The sequence below is a fragment of the Sphaeramia orbicularis genome, chromosome 12 (genome assembly GCF_902148855.1).
Source record: "Sphaeramia orbicularis chromosome 12, fSphaOr1.1, whole genome shotgun sequence".
In the NCBI taxonomy this organism is placed as follows: Eukaryota; Metazoa; Chordata; class Actinopteri; order Kurtiformes; family Apogonidae; genus Sphaeramia; species Sphaeramia orbicularis.
In genome coordinates this window covers 18805139-18832126 of record NC_043968.1, presented here as the reverse complement: position 1 = coordinate 18832126, position 26988 = coordinate 18805139, and the positions used below count along the sequence as shown (strand labels likewise).

The 26988-nt window shown below is 39.9% G+C and overlaps 1 protein-coding gene across 2 annotated transcripts in view; it reads left to right on the top strand.

Moving 5' to 3' along the window:
• Positions 1–25426, top strand: part of grk3 (G protein-coupled receptor kinase 3) — a 54905-nt gene extending 29479 nt beyond the window's left edge. Inside the window, exons 5-22 of one of the 2 annotated variants that reach the window (XM_030150825.1) lie at positions 1254–1328; positions 3295–3356; positions 3469–3520; positions 4971–5062; positions 5159–5258; positions 5366–5444; positions 6002–6132; positions 7297–7391; positions 7493–7600; positions 10571–10637; positions 15279–15379; positions 15748–15814; positions 16890–16985; positions 18187–18349; positions 18430–18566; positions 18723–18761; positions 20655–20768; positions 20866–25426. In XM_030150825.1, the coding sequence (XP_030006685.1) occupies positions 1254–1328; positions 3295–3356; positions 3469–3520; positions 4971–5062; positions 5159–5258; positions 5366–5444; positions 6002–6132; positions 7297–7391; positions 7493–7600; positions 10571–10637; positions 15279–15379; positions 15748–15814; positions 16890–16985; positions 18187–18349; positions 18430–18566; positions 18723–18761; positions 20655–20768; positions 20866–21027 (1740 nt within the window). In that variant the 3' untranslated portion in view covers positions 21028–25426. The remainder of the gene's footprint in view (positions 1–1253; positions 1329–3294; positions 3357–3468; positions 3521–4970; positions 5063–5158; positions 5259–5365; positions 5445–6001; positions 6133–7296; positions 7392–7492; positions 7601–10570; positions 10638–15278; positions 15380–15747; positions 15815–16889; positions 16986–18186; positions 18350–18429; positions 18567–18722; positions 18762–20654; positions 20769–20865) is intronic. The other variant, XM_030150826.1, reaches the window with a different exon arrangement.
• Positions 25427–26988: the final 1562 nt, after the last annotated feature.

Below are 26988 nucleotides of genomic sequence, written 5' to 3'. Positions count from 1 at the left end.
AAAATCCATCCAAATCAAGCTGGAAATAATGATGAAATATTCTCCATAATTCCTGCAAATTATAACTTATCTGAATAGATCATCTTCTGAACAGTATCCATATCCATAATATTCTTTCACTTTCATAGAAACAATGCATGTTCAGAATTTTCCCATTCTGTGCTCAGATTTACTCCCACATGTGTTTGTGCCCTTCTGTATGGAAGAACAAAAGTGTCCGAAGGACAAAAAAGAATAAAAAATTGCAGTAAAGGTTATGATTTGCAAATCAAAACAAAGATAGTGAATCACAGTATGTCATCATATCTGATAACTCTTAACTGATATTTCAATTTTTTCAGTTTTCAACCTAATTTCCCACAAGCCTAAAAGCTGTTGTTTGTGAAACATTCCAAAAGAAATGTGTGGAATAATGGAAGGAGAGAATTTTAGTTGTAACTAATATTTTCAGATTCTAATGATTAGTTAATTTTTTCTAAATACTTTAGCAAAAAACAGCCATAATTATTACACAGTAATTGTAAGCATTAACTATAAGTGGGCAGGTTGAAAAATATCACAAGAAACATTTTTTTTAGTGCAGAAAGCAATTGGTTTTATTTTGTGGACAGTAAGATGGTTTCATTCTCACTTGAATGGGTTGCTTTTATCGTGCATGTTGCAGTTTTTGTCACCAAGGAAACATTTAGAGTCCAGCACCATTTTCACACTATCTGCTCAACCGCAAGACATTGGGGTGATTGATCTTTGCTCATGTCACCGGAAACTGTCTGAAGGTTTGAATGGAACAGCTCTAGAAAACAGTCCTAGCATTACCGGCTTTAAGAGCCACGATTTGACCCAAGCTTGTGAGTTGACCACAAAGGAATGATGGGGAAATCCTTTGAACACTTCCCCTTACGTCCTACCCTCTCCAATATGCTTCCTTCAGAACGCCTTGGAATAAGTCCATGTTTGTCACAAATAACACACAACAGTGTATTTTTTCTTCTTGCAAGGCAACAATTTGAGGTATGTAAAGCAATTAGTGTTTGATGCCATCCAAACGGAGGAAGTTTACCCCCCCACACACACATACACACACACTCACACACAGATATTGGTCTTCTTGGTAGCAACCTCACTGCAGTATAATGTCCTGTGCATTTTACACCAGGGGATGCACATCCTTGCACAGAAAAACAGAACTGAAATTGCTGTTGAAACTGCATTTTTTTAATGAGCCTTCCTTTATTATCTTTTCTTTGTCTCAGCCATTTTCTAAGAAAGCAGTGGACCATGTGCAGAGTCACTTGGCAAAGAAGCAAGTTCCTCCAACTCTCTTTCAGGTAAATGAGCTTTCTTTACATTTACTGTATCACTGTATTTTACCAGGTTTTATTTTAACACTTCTGATTTAATTGCCCATGAATCAGAGTAGATATAATTTCATGGAATATATAACCTAAATGTCTGAGGAATGATGAAATGAAAATAGATAGCCACAGGAAAATAAATCATATCAGTCTGGATATGTGGCCAACATTTACTCATGAATATAAAGCGTATTTCCTTTTTTTTGTGTAATTTATATCCTCAACACATATGAAGGTGTAAATTAGGTGACATATACACCCACACACTCATAATAACCCATAGGTGTTTTGAAATAACCCTGTCAGATGATCTTTAGGTAGACACTTTTTCAGAACAACTCATCATACGACCATAGATTTATAGATACAGTAGGTTTATTAGAAAAGAAATAATTGTTCTCATTGAGATTTAGCATGTCCTCACAGTCAGCATCTTTTTATGGTGCAACAGCTTGATGGGCCAACAATTCACAGCTCTTTATTGTTATACTTTAAGTTAATAAACATAAGCCCAGTTTAGTGATAGTGATATAATGGTAAATCTTTGTTCATGGAGCCCTGTTGCATCCATGTTGCTTCACAAAGGCAGCAAAATAAACCTGACAAATCCTAAAATCATCAGGTCTGAAAGGTGTCTTTGTAAGAGTTGCCTGTGCTTGTGTGCTTACATGACATTTGTGCTGGAGTCTGTGTTGTACTGGGAGCCGGACGTTTGTTGACATTAGCTGACTGCATTTCCAAGCTAACACTATCTAGTGTTGTACACTGTCGCACCGGTACAGAAGCAGAGGAGGGGCATTGAAGAACTCAAGAGTGAGCATTATTATTGTAACAGATAATTGGACCTGAAAATTGCATGTATAAAATGGGATATTGTGACATTTATCATGGATGTAGGCAACTGAGACCATTGTAAGCGTTGAAATGGAGCTGTCTAATGTCAGCAAACAATCGGCTACCAGCATAAAACAAACTTCTCTTAAGAACATGAGTTTGTCCAACAGATAAAAACTATTTTATGTTTATTAACTATTGTGTACAAGAAATAAAGGACAGTTTAAGGAAATCGGCAAGGAAATTGTCACGTTCCCAGTGGCATGTGTTCAGGCCAGGCAGCTGAAGAATTTTAAAAACATGTAACTAATCCTTTTGTAAAAAAACCCAACTTTGATCAGAGGGATAATGTGACTGTCGAACTGTCACTGTCAGTGCTAATGTCTGATTGGCTGTCGTCAAACAACATATCCTACTGACAGGTTCACCAAGTGTCTTAGCTTCCTATTTGAGCACAGTGTTTGTGTTTTCCGCCATCACTTCCTATCCCATAACTGTATTTTGCAGCATATCGTCATGTTTTCCACTCTCTCTTTATCAACATTATTCTTAGGCTCCACATTCTGACATTTCTTCTGAATGTAATTAATCAGCTTTGGAAAAGGCCACCCAAGAAAATATAATATAGAGCAAAAAGTTGTCCTCTTTCAAATGCTCTTTCAGCTCTGTAAATCTAATAAACGATTTCCTCCAGTAGACTACAACGCAGGTTTTTATTCGCATTATAAAATTATCCCCAGTGAGTGAATTTTCCCTGTAAGATATTACATCAACCTGTCACTATTTCCTGTATATTTAGTTAGCCCTCTGTTGCTCAAAGTTTATACTCAGCTGTAACACAAAGGCTTCTTTAGACCTCATTTGTGAAAATGCAAAAACAGAAATGTTGTGTGGGAGTTTCTGTGAAACAAGTTGGCTTTAATATTTCTTTTAGTCTAGCCAGCGTCTGTATCCGGTTCAGCCATCGGAAAAAATACTTAACAGATAATGTATATTCACATACATTTGCAAAGAATTTTTATCACATAGTTATTGAGACACCAGAGCCAACACTAAAACACCAGCAAACTCCAGCCTAAGCTGTTTATGTGTCTGTCCTCTGCAGCCATACATAGTGGAGATCTGTGACAGCTTGAGAGGGAAGATCTTCCAGAAGTTCATTGAAAGGTGAGGCAGGGGTAGATGGAGGTGGGGGGAAGTCGATGGAAGAGTTCCATCATTTTGCTTCACTTGCACTGCATCAGTTCACATTTGTATCCCTTGTGTTTTTCCCCCTCAGTGACAAATTTACTCGTTTCTGCCAGTGGAAGAACGTGGAGCTCAACATTCATGTGAGTTGGATATTTTATTGGACTTTGTCATTTTCACACATACACCAAAAAAGAAAAGGTAACATTGTTGCCTTTTAGTTCCGATCTATTTATTTACCTCAAACAAGCCTTGGAAGCGTAAACATGGTGTCATCCAGTCTGCATGGGACTTACTTATTGGACAGTTTACGTGACTCATCAAAACACACCATCAAAACACAGTGTATATCCACGGCTGATGGTCATGTCAGAAATCACTGCACAGCACCTGTTGCATTTATTTATCATTTTTATTTATTTTACTGCAGCTGAACAGGTCACAACAACAGATAAGTAAAAAACTATTCATGGTGGATTCACGCCATGCAAATCAAATCTAATCATGTGGTCTGAGTGCACTTGTCTGCTCTGCACCTGCTACAAAGGCCACTTTAACACCTGGACTACAGATGTTCACAAAAAATATGATTACTACAGTTTAGATTTGGGTAGTTTGTCTTCATCTTGACTTTGTACTGCCATTGAGCATATGTAAACCTCAGCCTGTACGGCCTCTCAGGTAGTGTGGTAGTTGATTACTGTCTGCTTTAATAGAGGCACCATGTGCTACATCCTTATGAAACATTGTGCTGTCAAATCTCATATTTTCAAAAGGATTGACAAAATACAGAGTACAACACACCTGTTTTGCCCACTGTTTACAGTCCAACCTATGAATTTTTGTTACTTGCCGAGAAAGCAAAAATAAGCACTTAGCACCTAGACCCAGATGATTTTGATGCAAATTCATTTAACATTTTTGGAAAACATCGGTCCAAATATACTCAAGGTAAAACTTTAAAGAAATCTGTGTACAAAATCTGAAAATATAGTGATTTTCTTTTTAGTTTGTTGTTCAACATTGACAAAGTCAACATCTGTGTCACTTGATCTTGATTCAAAATATAGTAATTGTATTTGGTAAATTCCAGTCCACCCAAAGGAGCTTTAACATTTCAGACTGAATTATCCAAAGTTGTGGACAGTGAATGGAGAATAAACAGAAAGACAAACACTGGTAAAGCCTAACGTCCTTGGCAGAGTTAATGATAAACAGCCATGTTCCCCCTTCATGTATTTTTCCTGTAGTTTTCATTTGCATTTCATGGTCACCATCGGCAGACATCGTTGACGGTTCCAATCTGTGTTCTTCAATGCTTCTTTAGTCAGTCTGCTGTTTTCACATTCAGAGATGTGGTTTCACGTTCATGTCATCAGTAGGCCAACAAGCTGATGGAAACCTGATGATGAGGCATATTTAAAATTCATTTAAAAAATAAATACAGAGTAAAGTGATTTTGGTCGAACTACCTGTCAGAGACGAACTAGGCATTGACATAGTTGAGTTGACTGGTTAAAGGATCATATGAAATGTGTTTTGTTCTACTTCTGTCTCTTCTGAAAGTTGTTATGCCCCTTTCTCCTTCCTCAGCTGACCATGAACGACTTCAGCGTGCATCGGATCATTGGCAGGGGTGGCTTTGGAGAAGTGTACGGCTGCAGGAAGGCCGACACGGGGAAAATGTGAGGAAAACTGAACGTACACTCAGTTATATGGACACATGCCATGAGCTGTTGTTAATCTGTTGTGTTTGGTGTTTTAATATCTGTTTTTATCAGGTATGCCATGAAGTGTCTGGACAAGAAGAGGATAAAGATGAAGCAGGGGGAGACTCTAGCACTTAATGAGAGAATCATGCTGTCATTAGTCAGCACAGGGGTGAGTTTAAATACTAGACAAGTCCTTTTTCGCACATTGCACACTCAGGGTGTAGAGGAAAAACTGAGCTGTGTCTTACTACTTGTTTTGACTCTCCATCACTCTAGGATTGCCCGTTCATCGTGTGTATGACCTACGCCTTCCACACCCCTGACAAGCTATGTTTCATCCTGGACCTTATGAATGGTAGTGTTACCCTCACCCCACCCCATTTCACCTAGATTAAACTCAAAGCCCAGTTAGTCTGTCCTGAGACACAAAGATTGGATTACCCAATCTGTCGCTAGGCGGTCAGGTCATTTTCCCCCCACAAAGTCAAGAGTTGATGAGATTTTGACTGCAGCAATGACATTTGGCCTTACAGCAGCCTCCTGTTCATGTAATATCAGCCTTCTTTTAACCCTCTGGTGTATATTTCTTTTAAAAACCAGCCACTGTGCAGTCAGTTTCCAAACTCCATCTGAAGCAGCTACTTACTGAGCAGTAATCATCATACAGCGGCTGTACTACACCATCTACTCTTATATTATATAAATGCTCTTTGTTATAAATGCAGCCTGCTTTAGTCAGAGCATATTTAGACTGAGACAGTCATGGTCGAGAAAGAGTCATACAGGGCCTCCCATCGATTCTCATTTTCTCCCCCGAGACTATTACCACAATTTATTGATTGATATCGTCTGAGGCATGAGGTGTCATGAAGTCATACTGACGCATGCTGTATTATACATGTGTGTTTTCAGGAGGTGACCTGCACTACCACCTGTCTCAGCATGGAGTGTTCAGTGAGAAAGAGATGCGCTTTTATGCTGCTGAAATCATCCTGGGCCTGGAACATATGCACAACCGCTTTGTTGTCTACAGAGACCTCAAGGTAACCGTACAGTACACATGCTGCAGCAAGGACAGCAAATGAAACCCAATATTCAGACAAAAAAAATCAGACAATTATTTGTTCCAATCAATCAGTTAAAAGAGCATTTCACCTGTTATACTGTTTACATTCCATTAACTGGGAGTTCAGTTGAGATCATAAAAACAGTTGCTTTGAAACTGTACCTGATTAGTCAGGCCTTTTTAAAATACTAAAAAACAGTAACAAGTTTTGTGCGACAGATTGGAGAGGTACAGAAAAAAATAGTCCTGATAAATCTACTTAGCTTATTGTCCACGGGAAGTATAATTTACATGGTCCAATGCTGTTGATGAGTCTTTGATCCACATCATATGTCTACCGTTCTCTGGTTTCACCTTGATAGATGAGGAGATTGATTATCTTTATATCTTAATAAACACCTTCATCCTTCAGGCTATGTTATAATAAAATACACTTTTTAAAGATGTCACCTCTTGCTCTAAGAACATGAAATTGGCATAATTTTTTCCAAGATAAAACATACATCATTGTAGCTTTTGTTGCTCCTCTTTAAAATCTAAAACTGAAGTTGCTGTTTTTCTAGCCTTATGTTTGATTCAACCAGACTATATTTTAAACAGAAAGAAAGGTTAAAAAATGAGGTGAGAGGAAGGGGTTGTGACAATTGTCCCTTGCCAAATTTAAACGGTGAAAATCCCAGTTCTCTGCTGCATACCTTGACCCACTGAACCACCAGCACACCTCCACAGATGCTATTTCAAAGCCATAGATTCATATCAGCCATGTTTTCAACTGTCCTCTGTTTTTCCTCCAATTCCCATGTTTGGACTGGTTGCCATAATAATAGATATATTTTGCTGGAAGTCAGGGAACAGTTTTAAGGTCTTCAATAAACAGTGCAGCATAATGCAGATAATACTGTGAGGCTGAGAGTTGGAGGGAAAGAGAGTGAGCAAGTCACAGTTTTTGCCAAACAGCAGAAGATAACCAGGGCAGATGGCGCAGTACCGTTGACGAATTCTGGTGAGCGGAAATTGTAACTTAAGTCATGAATTAGCAAGGTCTCCAACATTGTTTCCCATACTTAGGATCTTATCTCTCACATTCTCTATCAGTATCACCCTCAGTATCCCTCTCTGCCTGTGTGTCTGTGTCTCACAGCCAGCTAATATCCTGTTGGATGAACATGGACACGTTCGTATCTCCGACCTCGGCCTGGCCTGTGATTTTTCCAAGAAGAAACCCCATGCCAGTGTGTAAGTGGGATTCTGCCACCGCTGTTGAGCAGGAGCTATAAAATGTGAAATCTGTTTGACTTGAGCTGTGGTGTTTGTGTGTCTGTGTGTGTGTGTCGCAGCGGCACTCATGGCTACATGGCTCCCGAAGTTCTCCAGAAGGGGACGGCGTACGACAGCAGTGCTGACTGGTTCTCCTTAGGCTGCATGCTCTTCAAACTCCTCCGAGGGTAAGTACCAGCTTTCCTCTGTTTGTCAGTACACCTCTCTCTGTCTCTGTCTCTCTCCTCTCCTCTCCTCTCCTCTCCTCTCCTCTCCTCTCCTCTCCTCTCCTCTCCTCTCCTCTCCTCTCCTCTCCTCTCCTCTCCTCTCTCTCTCTCTCTCTCGCTCTGTGCTCTTTACTCCCACTGTGTCCTGACTTCCTGTCTGCTTTCAAACCTCTTCTGCAGCTCTGAGTAAACCTCTTTGAATCTGCTCTCCTCTTTCTCTGCATCTCTCGCCCCACTCGCCGTCTGTTTGGTGTGTGTTTGATCTTGTTTGTGTGCACGAGAGTGTGTGAGTGCTTGTTTGATGTGGAGTGTGTAAATGCCAGAGGTCTGAGCCCAGTAGGTCAGAAATCAGGGAACGGGGCACAGCTTGTGTGTGAAATGGTTGTGTATGAGTGAGGAGTAAAGGAGAGGAGTGTGTCACGTGTCTTTTCATTGATGTTTGGATCAGTGTGTTTGAACACTTTAAAGAGGACTTGTGTGTCAGTCTTTGCTTAAAGGTTGGCTGAGAACAGATGCATAGACATGTTTTCACAGTTTAGTCCAAAATCCTGACTCCCCTGTAATAGTAAAATACATTTAAGCCACAAGACTTGTGTTAGAAACAGTAATAGACTGGGATAAGTCTGTGCAGTTCATTATGTATAAAGCACTTTAAAATGATATAAAGATAATCATAGCCTCTGAGGTCCATCTAACAATATAATACAAAAGTTATGCATAAAATTAACAGTAATTGTTTTATCTTCCATGGTGACTTTATGGCAGAGAGGGGAAGGATATCTAAATTTAGATGTCAATTTTATTATTATTTTTTAAATTTATTGATTAATCAAAATAAAAAGACATATACTGCAATTATTTCAATGATTATTTGGCTTCTTTCCATCAGAAGTATTTTTAATATTGAATGACTTGGTGTTAATATTTGGGTGTTTAATCTTAGCGATTGTAAATGTGAAGGGCACCTTCAACACTTTCCCTTTGCCTTTGTCACCATCTCTCACATTTTCCTGATTTATTGTTAAAATAATTGTCAGATTAATCCATGATGATTATCAATCATTTGCTCCAAATTACAAAGACACAGTTCAGACCTTGATTTATCGTCAAAGTCATCCATCTTCAGTGCATCTTGACACTGCTTGGCTCAGGCTGATGTGGTTTGGTATTAGCTTCTCTCTCATTAAAGCTGAACCCAGTTTCACCTGATCTATATGGACTATAGTGTTTGTTCCATCTTGGATACAGATGCTTCTGTTTTATTAATGTGTTGGCTTGATGTGCAGTCATCAAGTTTCTATTGAATTAGAATTTGTTGGTCGTAAAATTCTGTGCACATCAATTTCTGCAGTGCCCTCAGGATATAGAAGTGGACCTGTTCTGCTGAGGCCTGTTTAATCGCATCTTTTGCCTCAGTGAAGCATTTTTGATCCACTGAAGATTATCGGTTAAATCTCATACTTGCAGTTTTATTAGAATATTCATTACTTTCCAAAAGTGCTCCATGACTAATAAACAATAGAAGTTAGCCAACTGTGACACACACCGAAGCCATGCAGTCATTGACTAATATTCAGTTGTATTGATTTTTATATTAATGAATTTTATTTTAACCTTCATTGCGTAATCAGGGCACCATGCTAAATTGCTACAGACATCTCTAATGTCAGAAAAGTGTTTTCTTCCTGTAGATATGAGCATATGAGCACTTTTATACACATCAAAATTCTAAATACAAGACCTGATACATACAACATAAACTCTAGAGCACAGGTGTCAAACTCCGGTCCTCGAGGGCCGGTATCCTGCATGTTTTAGATGTTTCCCTCTTCCAGCCACACCTGGTTCAATTAATGATCAGCTCATCATCATGCTCTGCAGAAGCCTGATAATGATGTAATGGCTTCCAGGTGTGATGGAAGAGGGAAACATCTAAAACATGCAGGATACCGGCCCTCGAGGATCTGAGTTTGACACCCCTGCTCTAGAGCAGGGGTGCCCAACCCTGGTCCTCGAGGGCTACTATCCTGCATGTTTTAGATGTATCCCTCTCCCAGCACACCTGACGGTCATTATCAGGCTTCTGCAGAGCCTGATGATAGGCCTATCATTTGAATCAGGTGGGTTGGAAGAGGGATACATCTAAAACATGCAGGATAGTAGCCCTCGAGGACCAGGGTTGGGCACCCCTGCTCTAGAGCATATATACGGCCCATTTAAGAGAACTGTTTGTATAAACAATTAAACAGGGTACATGCATCTGTCTCATCAATATTGGCAGTTCCACCAGACTTTACTACAGTTTACCAAGTCAACGGGATTAAAGTTGCCAAGAATGCATCTCATTCGCCAATAAAATGTTTTTATTTTGCTTTAAACAGTCTAAGTCTGTTGTCAAAAGCACACTGCGATGCTATTTGTAGATATGACACAGACTCATTTTTCATGTTTTGGCTCTGTATCCATAGCACAGTGGATTCATAATGAAACAAAGACCACGAGGCCAAAGTGCAGCCTCTGAGCTTTCATTTGCACTGCAACAATGATGCTCCCCCACGTAATCGCCTCAAACACTCAGGCAGAAAAGTTTCTACAACAGCCTTAAAGCTCAAAGTCAGCACTTTGACCTGTAAGAGGCTAATTAGAGTGACTAAGATCTAGGTCATTTCCAATTACTGTTTCTTAATTTATGACGCTTTAATATTTATACCAACACAGTGCCAGAGCTTTAGTCAAGAGTTCTTAGATTGATCGTCTAGAGCATAACTCTGCGATTGGCAGAATGCATTTGATTTATTGCAGGTTTGGTTGCTGTGTCACGTCCAGGCCTCATCCTTGCTCTGTGTGCCCTCCCTCACCTCACTTTACACTCCCTCCCTCCACTCACTAATTCAAAGTCAATATCTTTCTCTCTTGGCTCTCTCCTTCTAGGCACAGTCCCTTCAGACAGCACAAGACCAAAGACAAACATGAGATTGACCGCATGACGCTCACCATGGTAAGATGCATGTACACACCACATGCACGCACACACACACACACACACACACACACACACACACACACACACACACACACACAAACTTACAAGGCAGTTACACAGAATGACAAAGGTGCACAAAATGAAGGATATTACAAGTAGCCTCTGTGTAAACACTACATATTCAATATGAGTCTTTACTTAACCCAGGACTCATGGGTTTGGTCCATGTTTACCTTATAGTAATACTAAATGCACACAGCTGTTTATATCCCTGTGCATACTGTATTGTGTGTGAACAAACAGACTTTGGTTACCTTCTGCACGCTACCTCAAAGGAGCAGATGTACCTGTTTCGGACATCTCTCATGCTTGATTGTCTTAGTGTTGATAGTTTTTACAGCACTTCCTTGACAGAGATGAATGACTTTGTTGTCAAAGTTTCAGGGTCGTCTTTTTTGGCTCCCCGCCCACTGTCATCCAACACTCCGCTGTCTGTTTACTTTATAGCGCTCACCATGTCATGAGAAGACGCAGGAGATGAGGCATATGACAGAGAACTTAGATAAACGGAGGTAGCAGCCAGCTTGGAAACTTAAAGTACACCCCGTGGGTTAAGAGGAGCTGTAGCTACATCCAGTGCGACTTTACACAGAGGAAGAGCACATGCAATCAGTCATCCTGGACGGAAAACAAAAAATAAGAAAACTTTAAGATTTACAAGGCCTATTACATCTGTAAGTTATACTGTGTTTATTTATTAGTTTATTTGGTAGGGACAGTGTACATTAATGAACATCTGTATTGAACAAAATTAGATGTAAATGTGCCGGATTATAACAAAAAGGCAAATTTTCTTTATTTCCAAGGCAGGTCTGAATCATGTGGCGCTAAAACATTAATGATCCAACCGAACAAAAGAACATACTCGGAAAAAAAAGTAAATACTTTTGGGATTGCTCTGTTTATTTTATTTAATCTTTACTTAATTTGACAGATTCAGTAAGAGAGAGATGTTAGAAGTAGAAACATATATATGAGAGCTACACAATTAATTGAAACCAATCGTGATGTTTTCCATGTTAATTTGTAAAATCATATAGTGAACATGGTGATATTTTGGACCCAGAAACAGAGCAGAGGGCTGTGTAGAAATCTGTATTCTGTAAAACATGCAAAAGGGTTTTGTTTTTTGTTTTTTTTAATAGAAGTTTGACTTATATTTTAAAATGACTGATGGCTGAAAAGACTCAAACTGCAAACACAATCAGGAATTGCATTATTGTCCTCTGTAATCACTATAGCACCCTTCCACTTGTGTAGCCCTAGTGCATTAAAACAAACAGCAGATTTGACTAAACTACACAATAGGAAAGAAAACTGTAAGACTTACAAAAATAATAGAAGCATCAGCAAAGACAGCATTAAGATCTACAGAGACAACAGTATCTGACATTTGAGACCATCTTCGGCACATCAGTAAGGAATAATCTAAGATGGAAGAATCCAAGGTTAAATAATAATAGGACTGTGTGCTGAACTATACTGCATTGCATGTATTGCGTACATATGAGATTTGAATGAGATGTGACATGCTTTCAGCAGGAAGTATCAACAGTAGTGCTTTATAGATGAATAACATGACACAGCAATTTCTACTTTACTAAAAGAAAGACTGTCTTTAGAAATAATTCCTGCGACCCGCAGTCATCATAACTTGAAGGCAAAAATTAAATGAGACAAGTTCTAAAGTATGTCTCAGCCTCGCTGAACATTGTTTCAAACAGAGACGATCAAATATGAAAGAACATTTTTTTTGAAAAAAAAGAAAGAAAACATTATTTACTGCAAAACGAAGTGTAACCTCAAATTTATAAGAGGCCTCAGCCTTGAGCGAGGTCTTCCCCTTCCCGTAGGTATGACTCAATCAGCTCAGGGGCTCAGTAATTGCCTGTCAGTCTCTGGAGAAGATAAGAAAAGGTGTTGCATAGCAGGGGAAAACAACAGGAACAAAGCACCGCCAAAATGACCTGGTTCATGACAGGTTAGGTCTTATTTTCATAGAAAAAAAAAAGAAAAGAAGTTAGTGGACCACAAAGCTGAAACGGAAAGAAGGGCACAGCTAAAACACTGTTAAAATCGATCACTGCCCAAGCTGCTCCTTCACATTTGTTCAAAGTCAAACGAGAAAGTTTGTCAATTGTGATGAAAATTAACGCAAGACACTTAGGGTAAGAAATGTTTAGCTAATGTAAAGATATGAGATGAATAGGTGTGTAATCGTCAGATGGGTCATTTCTTGGCCTGTTCAACCTCCTACCTATGGGTTAGTGTCAGTGAAATGAAATTTGTTTGTAATGGAGTTAAACTTTGAGCCCTGCACTCGCATCGGCTGTAAATGATTCTGTCTGGTTTTGATCCAGATTGGCAAGAAAATGTCATTTGTCCATTCACTCACCCTTGAAAAGCCAGACGACTGTTTGTTATTGTGATGCAATTCAGAATGTCAAGTAAATTTCAAGACTTAAAAAATTCTCTGCAGTCCTTAACATGGACAATATTTGGCTGATGTTCACTGTCATCCTCATTCATATCCCTGTGTGCTGTACATACTGATATTATTCTGTGCACAATCATCTGTGATATTTAAAAGAAATGCAGCTGGACAGGGAGTTTGACCTAACCATGCACATGTTCCCTCTCATTCCTGCTGAAGAACGCACCCTTTTATCTATTGATGAACAGTTTTTTTTTCAGATCCTGCTTCATCTTATTATTATAGCTTATTTATTTTGTTTTTCTTCAGAAGTGAGGCTTTTTACACATACTTTCATTATACAATATTTTACTCTTAAAGTGTTTGCTCCACAAAAAGTCATTCTTTAATACCATGATGCAATGTAACTGTCTGGGGAGAACTTTTAATCTGAATTTGTCATCTGATCTACTTTTCAGAAGAATCACACAGATCACAGCACCGTCAAAACTTTTCTACTCACCTAACATTCATTTTCAGTGGCCCACTTATCAGTGCATTTACAGAACTTTGTAGAACAGAGACATGTGCACATTAACCTATGGTTTTGTGGCATTATTTTTGCTAGCATACATCACAGGCTAGTGATTTTATTTTGGTCGGTTAATAATACACAAGTGTTTGTCCGCACTAAAGTGCTGGGTTTTTGTTCACATTAACTTTCAGAGTTTATGGTGCATGTTATTTTGCAGCTCATGAAGATGATGAAGAATTACTGTAAGTGTGTGAACTGTGAACGGATTTACAGAGATGCTTAGTTATGTTAAACTCTGGGAAAACAAGGTATTCTGCCACAGGTGATTAATGGAAACACTTCAGTGTCACATTAGTTAGAGATTTACTGCAGTAATGTTGGTCCAACATCAGTTTCTGTCATCACACACAGCCCAAGCCTCCAGAAACTAGAGAAAACCTGAAGTAAACTTGTTATACTTTGATTGTATCTCACCCACATTTTATTAAAGGTCTGAAAATGATGATTCAGATCATGGATCTTGATCATCCAGCCCAAACCATGACATTTTCTTAGACAATTATTGTGCTGTGATAATCTCATTCTGCTGCATGCCAATGTGTGCACTGAAAGTTATTATTATGTTTTCAGGGAATGTAGGCATAAGGAATAGCAGTCTGCACACAGGTTTGATTTACAGCGTTAATTACTACAAATCACAGCACTCATGATGTTGCTTTTCCAACAATCAGCAGAAATGTGGAGAAAAGTAGTTTTCAGAATGAATGCTTACATGTCACGGTCGGGTGAAGTCACGTACCCATGAGCCATTTGATGTCACAGCACTGTGAATGAATGCTGTCCGTTGAACCCACCCGGTGACGTATCTGCTCCCACCTACCCTTTTCACACCCCGTTAGCGCCCAGATCTCTGCAAAGGTGATCATGAAATGTCTGAGCATGAAGCCGTTTTAAGTGACAAACCAGAATGAATTTTCACCACAGCGTGCCTTATCATCACTGTTTGCCAGCAGCAGCGGTTGTCCATCACTGTGGAACCTGTCCAAATCTGTGCCCGTTTACGTTTTTGTCAGGACATGAAGCAACTGAGAAGTGTAGCTCTTCCCTCCCTCCCACACAGACACACAAACACACACACTCATACACACACTATTTGGCTGAGCAGGACCTCTAAACAGAGAGAGTCTGATCTTTCATATCACAATAAATCCAGATTAGGATTTTAATCCAGCTACTTAATCTGGTTTATCCCCTTAATCCTCGTCCGTGTGTGTATGTGAGGGGTAGAAGGGGAGAAAATGCTGCAATTCAGCCCAGATGAGTCTAAAAATACTACACTATATGTCTTTGTGTTTATTAAACATGATGAATGGTTTTGTTACATAAACATGATAGAGGCAGACAGCAGGGAAAAGCCTGAGAAGCGAGCGGCCAGGACAGGGAGACAGGCAGAAGGAAGAACAGGACAGATCACTGCACTTGATGAAACATCTCCTCAGAGCAGCTGGAACAACCTAAATCCTGTCAGCAAAAGATAAAAGGGCGGAGGCTGCCTTGTACTATAGTAATAGGTGCAAATGATGTCAATCTTTCTCTAAACTCCCCTGTTCTTGCTTTGACTTTCCCCCTCCTCCCTCTCTCTTTCCAGAATGTGGAGCTGCCAGACTCTTTCACTGCAGAGCTCAAAGATCTGCTGGAGGGGCTGCTGCAGAGAGACGTATCCAAGAGGCTGGGCTGCCAGGGCCAGGGGTATGGCACCGCACACAAACAAATACACATAACCCCCCACCCCATATCAGCATTTATGTCTGCAGACATGCAAATGAATTCATCAGTCAAACAGATTTGGCAAAATGTGCTCATTAAGGCTGGAAAGACTGGGTGGTGTAGTTTGTGGCCCAGTGGATAGAAGCTGAGTTCATAACTAATTTCATCAGTACTGTCATTTCGAATAATCTTTGGGCTAAACCGTTGTGATGGATCTGTGTCTGCAATAGGCATTTGGTTAAATAGCTGGATTATGAGTGTTAAAAGAGAAGTACTGTGGCAAACACTGCCATCTAGTGTACAGATGGATACTAACAGTCCCTGCCCTCTATGTTCACATGCACATGCAGAGCCCCAGAGGTGAAGGAACATCAGTTTTTCAAAGGCATCGACTGGCAGCAAGTGTACCTGCAGAAGGTGAGTGAGCCCTGGTTCTCTGTGAAGCATGTTTTGTTTACCTGAGCTTTATTTTAGTCTTGCTGTGTTTTTGCAAGGCACTGCCTTTTATTTAGTCATTTGGGGAACCTGTCAGGGTCACATAACATGCAGTAAGCCAAGTATAATGTTCCAAATCATATAAAATTTAAGGTAAATGTAAACAGGTGCCTTATTATTTACCAAATTGTGTGGCATGTCTGTTCAACTGCAGTGAACCTCTAAACAATACAGCATGCAGTTTATATTGTACGTATACATGTAGTCCTGTAATCTCTGGAAAGTTGGTAACATACCGCAGCAAAACTATGGATCTGTGATGTCACAGTTAGCTGATTTGTCTGTGATGCAAAGAAATGTACTAGAATGTTTGTTTTGGGGCATGGTTATTTGGCTTTGTAAAAATGAATGCTTTTCATAAATCAGTCCTTTATTTATAGAAACCTTTAACTCATCACAGCTGCAAAGTCACAGGTGTGAGTTTGACATTAACAGCTTATGTGGTTATGCTTTACTGTACAAAGATCATTTTTATAAGGTTGCATCTTATTGTGTGAATTTGACCATTGCATTGAAATCCTGTTTGGTTTTTTTGGTTGTTTTTATATACATTGATTTCAGCGGTTCTTCATACATTGAAAGCACTGGCATTTTGGAATAGCTGTATGAACACTTTCACTTCCCTGACACATAGTAACTTTGATTTCAACATGTCTTAATATTTATTGACTTAATGGCACAGTGTAGGGTTTGTGGTTTGTTTGTCTTCAGATGCTATCTTTCCTAAAAATACTGTAATAACAGGTTTCCATGTGCAGCTGATCGTCATTTGATGGTTCTGTTTTTAAAGCCACACTGGATGGAGCACCACTAACCATTAGTCCACTACAGTTAGTTGCTATGGTTACCACATCACTTGAGGGGAAGCACTGCTGTGGGACTGTCGCCTTGTTGTTTTGCTCACTCTCTCATCTCCTATGTCTTTCTTTCTTTGTGCATTTTTCTTCCATTGTCTTTCCCCAAAACCCACCTCTGTGTTGTCTCCCTCCCTCTATAGTACTCCCCTCCTTTAATCCCTCCCAGGGGAGAGGTGAACGCTGCAGATGCTTTTGACATAGGTTCTTTTGATGAAGAGGACACCAAGGGCATCAAGGTAAAACAGACGGTTTGAGTAGTGTATAGTTTAAGGAATGCTTTTAAAGATAATTCTCAAGGTGGTACTAACATTACTGAATCATATGGATAGATTTAAAACCTCATCTAGTTGTTTTCCCTCTCCTGAACAACAGCCTTCTTCCTCATTAATGTTAATGTGGCTGCAGTAACAGTTATTCATCCTCTGACACTCCAGTGCAGAGGAATAAAAGACAAAAGTGTTTGTTTACTGTTCCCCAGACGGTGTGTCATTAACACAGGAGTCATAATCTAAATAACGGCAGCAAAGTAATGAATTAAGATGCAAATGGGAAATTGTATAGCTCCTACCCTCAGATGTTAATCCATCCAGCAGTATATGACTGTCTTAAAGTGAACAAATACACAAAACCAAAATTAAGCAGGGAAATTCTTAAAGAGCCACAACTACCCAAATTGATACAAATGGGATAGACTGCAGGAGTAGTGTGTACTAATCTAGACTGTCGTAAAAATTAATATATGAATCTGCAATGGGGAGGGATTTCATTTTTGAGTCAATATAAAAGACACTGTAATTGCTGCTTTTGGGAAGGTGATTGTGTCCCGTAAATCCTGTAGACTTCTGTCCAAAAAGTTAAAAGTAAAGTTAAGTTCTTATCTTATATAAAACTCTAGGTTGAAATAAATGTGCACTTCTGCAAATTCATCTGCAAATTACCAACACCAACAAAACCAAGCTGGGGTTGGAGATGAATGATTATCACGGCAATTGTTGATTAGTTGATTGAGATTGAAACTCAGCAAATACCATTTTAGTTTTAAAAGGCATAAATTTGGCCTATTGCAGTTTGTCAAATGTGATGATTTTAGAATTAGATTTGTTGTGATTTTAGTAGTTAAATCATCAGTACTGGAAACTAATCATTTATGCCACATGAACAGGTGAACTCTTCCAGATTTTACACCTGTGTTTTTGTGCTATTTATTTGTAAAGAGTTGTATGCAGTGTAGAGTTGATCTAAAACATGTTTTTCATGTGAGGGAATATAAACAGCCACTGGCTATATGTCACTTTACTTTTACTTTTACTTAGTGTCTTGAGCTAATATTTGCTTCAGTTGACATCTGCAGGGCAAACTTTGTTACACTAACGAAAAGAAACACGACATTTGCAGTGGTTATTGTTAAAACCAAAAATCCTGCACCCTTTCTTTCAGCTGCTGGACAGTGATCAAGAGCTGTACAAGAACTTTCCTCTGGTCATATCGGAGCGCTGGCAGCAGGAGGTAGCAGAGACGGTGTACGAGGCCGTCAACTCGGACACAGACAAGAACGAGGCTCGCAAAAGGGCAAAGAACAAGCAGCTCGGCCACGAGGAGGGTAAGACAGCCGTGTATAAGCACACACACCTTGGCAGAAAATCCCGGCAGATGTGCTAACCTGTTTATGTATATGTACAGACTACGCCCTGGGAAAGGACTGCATAATGCACGGCTACATGCTGAAGCTGGGGAACCCCTTCCTGACCCAGTGGCAGCGCCGGTACTTCTACCTGTTCCCCAACCGTGTGGAGTGGAGGGGAGAGGGCGAGTCACGGGTGAGCTCACCACAGAAATGCACACTTAATCACTTATCACTCCATGTTCATGTCTGTTTGTCCTCCTGTGAGGGTCTCTCTACCACTGTTCATCTGTTTGTCAGTGAATACATGTTGCCTGTTTGTCTGTCTGTCTGTCCCCACTCCACACTGAAGGACAAGTGGCTAAAACATTTAAAAAAGCATAAAGAAGGGGTGAGTGTCACTGTGTCAGGTGTCTGCTGTGTCTTCTAGAGCTGTAGTCCACCTCCCTGCTTCACAGTCTGTAGTGCGCTTCTGTCCTCGGACTACTGCTGGTAGATGAAAAAAGCCATGTTAAGAGGGGTTTAAGCAGGAAATTAGAGCTGCTTTTTGAGGCTAGGTGACAGGATTTATCCAAAGCACCATCTTAAGTCCACTTTAAGTCTTAAGTTTAGGAGTAAATTGCACCGTTCCCTGTTTGAGTGTTTTCCCTGTAAAGCTGTTAACCTTTTCAGTGTCTTCATTCAGAATGAACACTTTTTGTAAAGGTAAAGCAGTTGTTTGTACAGTTGTGGTTTCACTGTAAACAGGAAGAAGGAACCAGCTATAGCAGCGTGACCTTTCATGAGACACAATTTTCTAATTAGGCTGAAAAAAATGAGCTAACATGGCTTTGGCTATGGCCATGGCTATCTCACTCCATGGCAACAAACACATTCTTTTTACATCACTCAAACCATGACAGAGCATAAATTGATTTATCAGAAGTGAAAATGAGAGGCAAAATACACAAATGTGTATATTAAAGTAGTCCATCAGACAATCCAGAGTACTTTTTTGATGCAAATCTTCCTGTTCTTATACAGATATAAAACAATAGGCCCTAATTTCAATATACAGGGTGGGGAAGCAAAATTTACAATGAACATTTAGTTGTTTTTTCTCAGCAGGCACTACGTCAATTGTTTTGAAACCAAACATATATTGATGTCATAATCATACCTAACACTATTATCCATACCTTTTCAGAAACTTTTGCCCATATGAGTAATCAGGAAAGCAAACGTCAAAGAGTGTGTGATTTGCTGAATGCACTTGTCACACCAAAGGAGATTTCAAAAATAGTTGCAGTGTCCATAAAGACTGTTTATAATGTAAAGAAGAGAATGACTATGAGCAAAACTATTACGAGAAAGTCTGGAAGTGGAGGAAGCAACAAAAAATGTACCAAAGCTTTTATTAAAGCTCTCAAATCCAAAATCCTAAAGGATCCAACCAAATCCATGAGAAAAATGGCAATTGAACTTGAGGAAGACAACAAGACCGTTAGAAATGCAGTGAAATATGATTTGAAGTTAAAATCTTACACAAGAACACCAAAACACTTGTTGACAACAGCAACAAATCCAACTTTAGCAATTTTTGGGAATCATGTTTATGGCCGCCTTCTAGCCCAGATCTAAACCCGCTGGATTCTGCTATTTGGGGCATTTTAGAACATGCTACCAATAGAACATCACACAGCAATGTCGACTTTCTTAAAGATACTATTAAAGAAGCATGGGAGAAGTTGTCACCCGAATATTTGAGGAACACTTGCGCAAGTTTCAGGAAGCGTGTGAAGGCAGTTATTGAGAAAGAAGGAGGACACATAGAATAAAAACATTTTCTATTATGTCAATTTTCTTGTGGCAAATAAATTCTCATGACTTTCAGTAAACTAATTGGTCATACACTGTCTTTCAATCCCTGCCTCAAAATATTGTAAATTTTGCTTCCCCACCCTGTATAATATGTCAGTCAAAAAGATGGAAACTGGGTCTTTGTTTCCAAGTTGAAATTTCTGTGACCCAATCATGTTAGTGTACAGATCTCATTAATGATTTCTATCTGATGCTCCCGCATTTGTTATGTTCTGGGTCTGTCACCAGGCCAGGCCTCGCAAAAAAAAAAAAAAAAAAACTCTCATGGTCCAAATGACGTCCCTCTGTTTTACCCACTCTGCATTGTTTCATGGACATGACATCGACTTGTGCGTGGTAGTGTGTAAGATCTAGTCTGCAGTGTCATGATCTACGTTCTTTGTCACCGTTGCTTATTTGTCATTGGTCACTTTTTTCCCTCCAGCAAAACCTGCTGACGATGGAGCAGATCGTGACGGTAGAAGAGACGCAGATTAAAGATAAGAAATGTATCCTGCTGCGCATCAAAGGAGGGAAGCAATTTGTGCTGCAGTGTGAGGTAACACCAGCCTCTTGTGATTTTGATTTATTTGTTGATGAGATAAAGACGAAAAGCTGATTCCCGTATTTTTTTTTTTTTTCCTTTCCGTGTGTAGAGCGATCCAGAGTTTGTGCAGTGGAAGAAAGAGCTGACCGAAGCGTTCACAGAAGCCCAGAAGTTGCTGCGCCGTGCCCCCAAAGTCATCGGCAAAGGCAGGGCCGGAGTGGTGGAGCTGTCCAAACCTCCCCTCACACACCGCAACAGCAACGGCTTGTGAACACATATACCTATACACACACGTGCGCACACACACTGCAACACACGACACACCTTGACACACACACACTGCATCCCCTTCTTCCCTGGATCCTCATTAGCCTCAGGACATCTGCCCTGAAACCTGCCCATCCCTCACAGCCTTGCTCCTTGCAGTGCGTGTACGGACCACTCCCACCAGCCTCCTCACTATATTACATACACACACACACACACACATACACACACACACACACATGTTCAGCATCACGACCTATAAAACGTTTTTTGCGCCACCATGGGACCTTGCCAGTTACCGGGAAGAAGAACGGACATCGAGGAGACAAAAGAGAGACATTCAGGAGGTCTCAGCATGTGAAGGACCTCTGCATGAATGTGACAAGGACCGGTCCTCTCTGTCCCCGTCTTTTGCTTTTTCAGCCCCGCCCCCCTTCTCGACCGACCTCCACCTCGCTCCGTAAGCTCTGAATCAGGTGAATGTGGAGAGCCAGATCCTGTCAGCTTTACCGCCGACCAGCCGAGAGAGGCATTCCTTTCTTGTCATTGCAACTCTCTCCCTCTCCCAGAGGCAATGCAGATGAGATTAGGAATGTATCGCTTTGAGACGGAAAACAAGAAAATGGGAGGGGGAAAAAAGGCTGCTCGACTGGTTCTTTTCATCAGCCCTCTAACCATTCCTCCCTCCACTACTGACATGCGTAAAGTGCCAACATCAATATTTACTTGAGTCACCTGAGCACCCAGGGGGAGCTGCTCGGTGGCAGATATATCGCCCGCAGAATCACACAGAGATGGTGGGAGGGGGCGGGGGGAGCGTCAGGGGTGGTGGGGTGGGCGGCCTGATCATTCCAATGCAGAAAACAGGAAGTACAAGGACCACAGACTCTTTTCAGATTGGCTCTTGTACAGCCAGTTACCATAGAGACTAAGATTTCATTGGCTGACAAGCAGCAGCCGGTTGCTATGGGAACCATGAAGACTGGTATACCTGGGGATTGGTAACCAGGGACAACGGTGTAACTATTGTGTGTGAAGGCTACACTTTGAGGAAAAAAAAAGAGACGGCAGGAGAACGGGGAGTGACTCCAGAGTGTATATAAGCAACCCTTTCTCTGTGCATCTCCAGTGTTTTAGTCTACGCTACAATGTGTTTGCATTATCGGGGACTTCTCTGTCTGCCTGTTCGTGAATCTGTCCGTCTGTCAGGGCTTTTCGGGGGGTGGGAGGGGAGAGGACGCTCAGTTCCTGTGGGCGGGAGTGACAAGAGGAGTCCGACAGCTTTCAATCAGTCGCGGCGCGCATACTTTCATTGGACAGTGTCAGTTTTAACACAATGAGGGGACGGAACCTCTTTAAGGGCCAAAATGTCGTGCTGTGTGTATGCGTGTGTGTGATGTATGAGTGTATATGTAAACGAGACGTAGAGAAAGACTGTGTCATCGTGTCGCGGACTTTGGAAACAACAATTCACTGTCCTGGTCGCACACAATCATCCTCATGGGTTTGCAGTTTGAGTTAGGCGGCTGTTGTGGTAAGTGTGAGTGAAGCAGGGAGTATGAAGAAGTCCGCCTGAAGCTAATTAAAGGAAAAATCCACCCTTAAATACACAGAACTGCATTTTCGTACATAATATCTCTGATTTTAGGGGCATTTGTGGTTATTTTGATATGAAGGGTTGAAATTTTGTCATGTTTTTGCACTCATCTCTGTCAGCATGCCGCGTTCTCTTGTGCTTCTCTACTGGTCGAGATATCCTGCATTTGCGAGAATTCCTGTAAAGAGAGAAGGACACGGCAGTATTTCCAGGAAAAATGTAAACATTTGATAGAAATGTAATGTTGTGAGCATAATGCATTCCAGGCTACATTACTTCACCTACAGCACATATTAAAAAGTTAAGTGTTACACATGAAAAACACCCACAGTCACATTGAATATCATCTCTTTGTCAGACATAAAATGTCCAAGGCCACTGTAAACACATGTTACAGGCCCCGGTACTGACATATGAAATTATGTCTGACCTGGGAATAGGCTCAGCTTCAACATCTTGAGCTGTACCTACAGCTGGAAGTATTGCATTGTAATAAATGGTCCTATATGTCCAACTTGCCCCTTGATTATAGTAGTCACAGCAGACAGCCTTTCCAGTTGTAGGAATCAGTGCTCTCTTTAGTCATTTAAACCTGCATGTGATTGACTGTATGATGTAACACCACATCGCACCAGATTCAACTTTTTTTTTTTTTTATCTGAATGAGAGCGCAGTGTGTTTTCAGTCTGAAGACGGCCCACGGCAATCAAAGCTAATCTGGAAGCACTCTATGAACTGAAATGTTCTGTAATGTCACTGAACTATATTTTTAATCAGTGAGCAATCAACTCTGCAATCATACAAATCTGCCGAGTTTTGTTGTGACATAAATATTTGCAGGCTGCAAATGCCGGTATCCATCAGTACTAACTGTTCCTTATGATGCAGAACAACGATGCGTTCAGGTTTACATTGTCTCTCCAGGCCGGACTACAGAAGACCTCAACGATTCAGGTGCAAATTAGCAATGAAGCTTCTCTTTAATTCTGAAGATGAAGCTTGCCGCGTTGACCACACTTGCACATTATCCGCAGGAATAAGGAAAATACTTAAGTCATTATGAAAATCTCTTCCTTGAATCCAAGATGCAGCATCAGTATGTTTATCACTTGTTGAAGTGTTTTTGGGTGGAGTTTTCCTCAAAGTGTCGTTATGATTTTATGTTCTTTTTTTAAATTCTTGAATGTGACACAGTTCAGATGAGGTGCAACTTTTAATTGGGGCTTAGGATTTCGTGGACGTCGTCATGAACGAAGTTTGTATTTGCTGAAGCGCAGCGGACTCGCACAAACGTAGTGTTAAAGAATAAAACCGAGAACAGAGGACGCGGTTATCGATATAGATGAATTTCAGGGTTTTGTTTTCATGCAGTACAGTGTCCTTGTCTGATGTCCATGCATTTCCAGAGCTGTGATGTGTGACCTACAGTAGGAAGGGTTGATAAGGGGTGCATTTTTTTTTAACCAGTCAGGGGGAGATATTATCGTCTTATAGAGAAATTTGTCACCTTTCAAGGTGTCTTTTATTTTTGTAAACCAAAATGGTTTTTATTGTTTTCTTTAAAATTTATGTTGTTGCACCTTTTTTTTTTTTTTTTTTTTTTTTTTTTTAGCCCAATGTGTTACTTAATAGTTGTTAAATGTGCCAAATAACTGTTGCTGATTGAGTGGAACCAGTGGGGAAGCCTCCTTTTGGAACTTCGGACCCTTCTCACTGCGGACTTGGCTGCAGCCACAAAAAAAAAAAAAAAAAAAAAAAAAAAAAAAAAAAGAGACCAACAAGATCCACGGACATTCACAGGCGAACCAGTACACTCAGACTTTGCCATGGTTTGGTGTACCAAGTGTTGGAGCAGCGGCGTGGGTGTTGTTGAAGGGTACAAAACTGTGACCAAACTCTCTTTTTTAAATCTTTTTTTTTTGGTTTTGTTTTTTTTGCCTGGAGCTTGAGAGGAGAGGAGCCCTGGCTTCTCACCCTGTTGCCATTGAACTCTCAACACCATCCAGCTCTCTCTGCTCATATTCCTGAACGTTTCCTTTCACACTGTGTGTATGTCACGTGAGTGTGTGAGCGTACGTGTGCTTCATTATCGTCGTATGTTTGTTCAGTGGACTTCTTTTTATTTCTTTTGTTCATACACAGATTCTCTGCTCAAACACACGCTCAACACAAGACAATTTAAAAGGATGGCATATAGGAAAAAAATTAAAAGTATATATAAATATATGTGTATATGAAATGACAAAATTCTCTAGGTTTATTTAAAAAGATTTAATGTAGAAAACAAAAGAAATTGTTCAGGGGAGGTCAGGGGTTTGATGTGAGTATAATTGTTTGTGGTGAAGACTTCAGCTCGAATCTTGCACATAAAGACTTTAGATATTGTACCTGCGAGTTACAGATGATTATTTTTGTTTGAATACCGGACTCTTGCTCTTTCATATTTATTGCGTGTCTGGGGAGCTCGTGTCTCTGGACTCTCCTCCACGTCTCTGAGCTCTCAGCTGGGAGTTCACTGTAGAAAGTCCTCCGGTTTACACCCATCAGAAAGTTGTTTTTTTTTTTTTCATTGTTGCCACAGACAAACACAAATACTACTGGCTTTGGGTTATTGTTGCCATTAAGGTTATGATAATACTGATATATAATTGATAATATTATTCAATGATTAAATTTATTTTATTTCAATGAATTTATTTTTTTTTTTGTTTATTTTTTGTTTTATTTTGTTTTCATGACAGGTAGGAAGTTGCGTGTTGGACTGCTTGTAAAAACAGTTCATGAATAAAATTCCTTTTTCCGTGTTGCCTGCTGTCACATTTGCTTTTTCCAGCATGTATCAACAAAACCTTAAATCCATCCTTTATCAATACAACCTGCAGATTAGATAAAGTTTTAAAGTTTACTGTTTGATGGTGTTTATTATCGTAAACCCTAAAATCAGAGCTTAATGGTTTGAAAAAATAAACCCATGTCGAGGTTCTTTTTCCAGAGCCTTCTATCTGTGTGATACTAAGAAAACACTTTTACAGCCACATTAGAAAAGCAAAACATTAACAGACCAATGCACTGGAAAAAGGCTTCTGTGCAACTAAAGAAATCCCATTGTGTAAACAGTACTGACTTTATGAACTACAGATTGACCTCGTGAACATGTTCTGTTTTGTGTTGTTACAAATAATCAAATGAACACACATTTTTCATTTGAGTAACTAGTATTTTTTATAAAATCAGAATTTGCAGCCTGACCTTAAAGTTGTCAGACAAGTACTGCTGCCTGGCATTTCTTATCTGAGTCACAGGGGTCAGTAGGGTTTTTTTTTAGCATGTGAAATTAAATTATGTACACAAATTAAAGTATTGTTGAAATATGAACAGGTGATGGATGTTCCAATGCAGAATTAAAATACCAACGTCTCAGCCTTATGTTCTCTGATCTATTGAGAACACAGCTGATGTCAGGCAGTGTCTGATATGACTGCTTATTTCTGGTATTTTCATGTGTGCAGTGAAACACCCACAGACGTCCACAGATCACAGCTACTGCACCTCAGAGCAGAGGGAAATATAAGTAGAATTCATTATACTGAGAATTTACAGACGCACAGAAATGTTCATTCTGTATTTACACACCAGCCACTTGTAAATGACTGAGGTGCAGTAAAAACACCAATATAGATTTTTTTTTTTTGGCACATATTTGGACTTTTTTGGTCACTGACAGATTAATGTTCATTACAGGAAACATGTTATGCTTCAACTATAAACATGCACCTTTATGTTCTGAAACTTTGGTTAAAACCTTTTTAAAGTTTTCAATACAGGGTGTCCCATAAGTCTCCATACATAGGAGACATAATACATTCCATACATATATGGTTCCAACATGTATTTCTTTATATTTCTTCTTTATAGTTCTTCAGCAGTGGAGGACACGCATTGAAATGTGCTCCCGACAAAATGGCAGTTATATAGAGCATATTATATAAATAAAAATGGTTTATGTCAAGAAACGTTTATTTTTCCTATGTATGGAGACTTATGGGACACCCTGTAGTTTTATCTACATGTTGAAGCCAAATATATATAACGTTCTGTTCATAAGAAGTTACAAGAGAAATTCGATTATCTGTGTTTTCTCTGTTTCTCTCGTAGAACATGATAAATGATAGTAATTATCCAAAAGTCAACCCATCCTTTTTCCATATATTACCTGACTTGGACTGTTTTTCTAGTAAATGTAAAGTGATTCTTAACGCTGAGTCAACCCTCTGTGCAGTGACCGTCCACTAGAGGAGCTCCACACAAAAGGACCACGTCGGCCTTTAAAACCTGGACCTCGGAACTGAGTCAGAACCAATGTCTTTA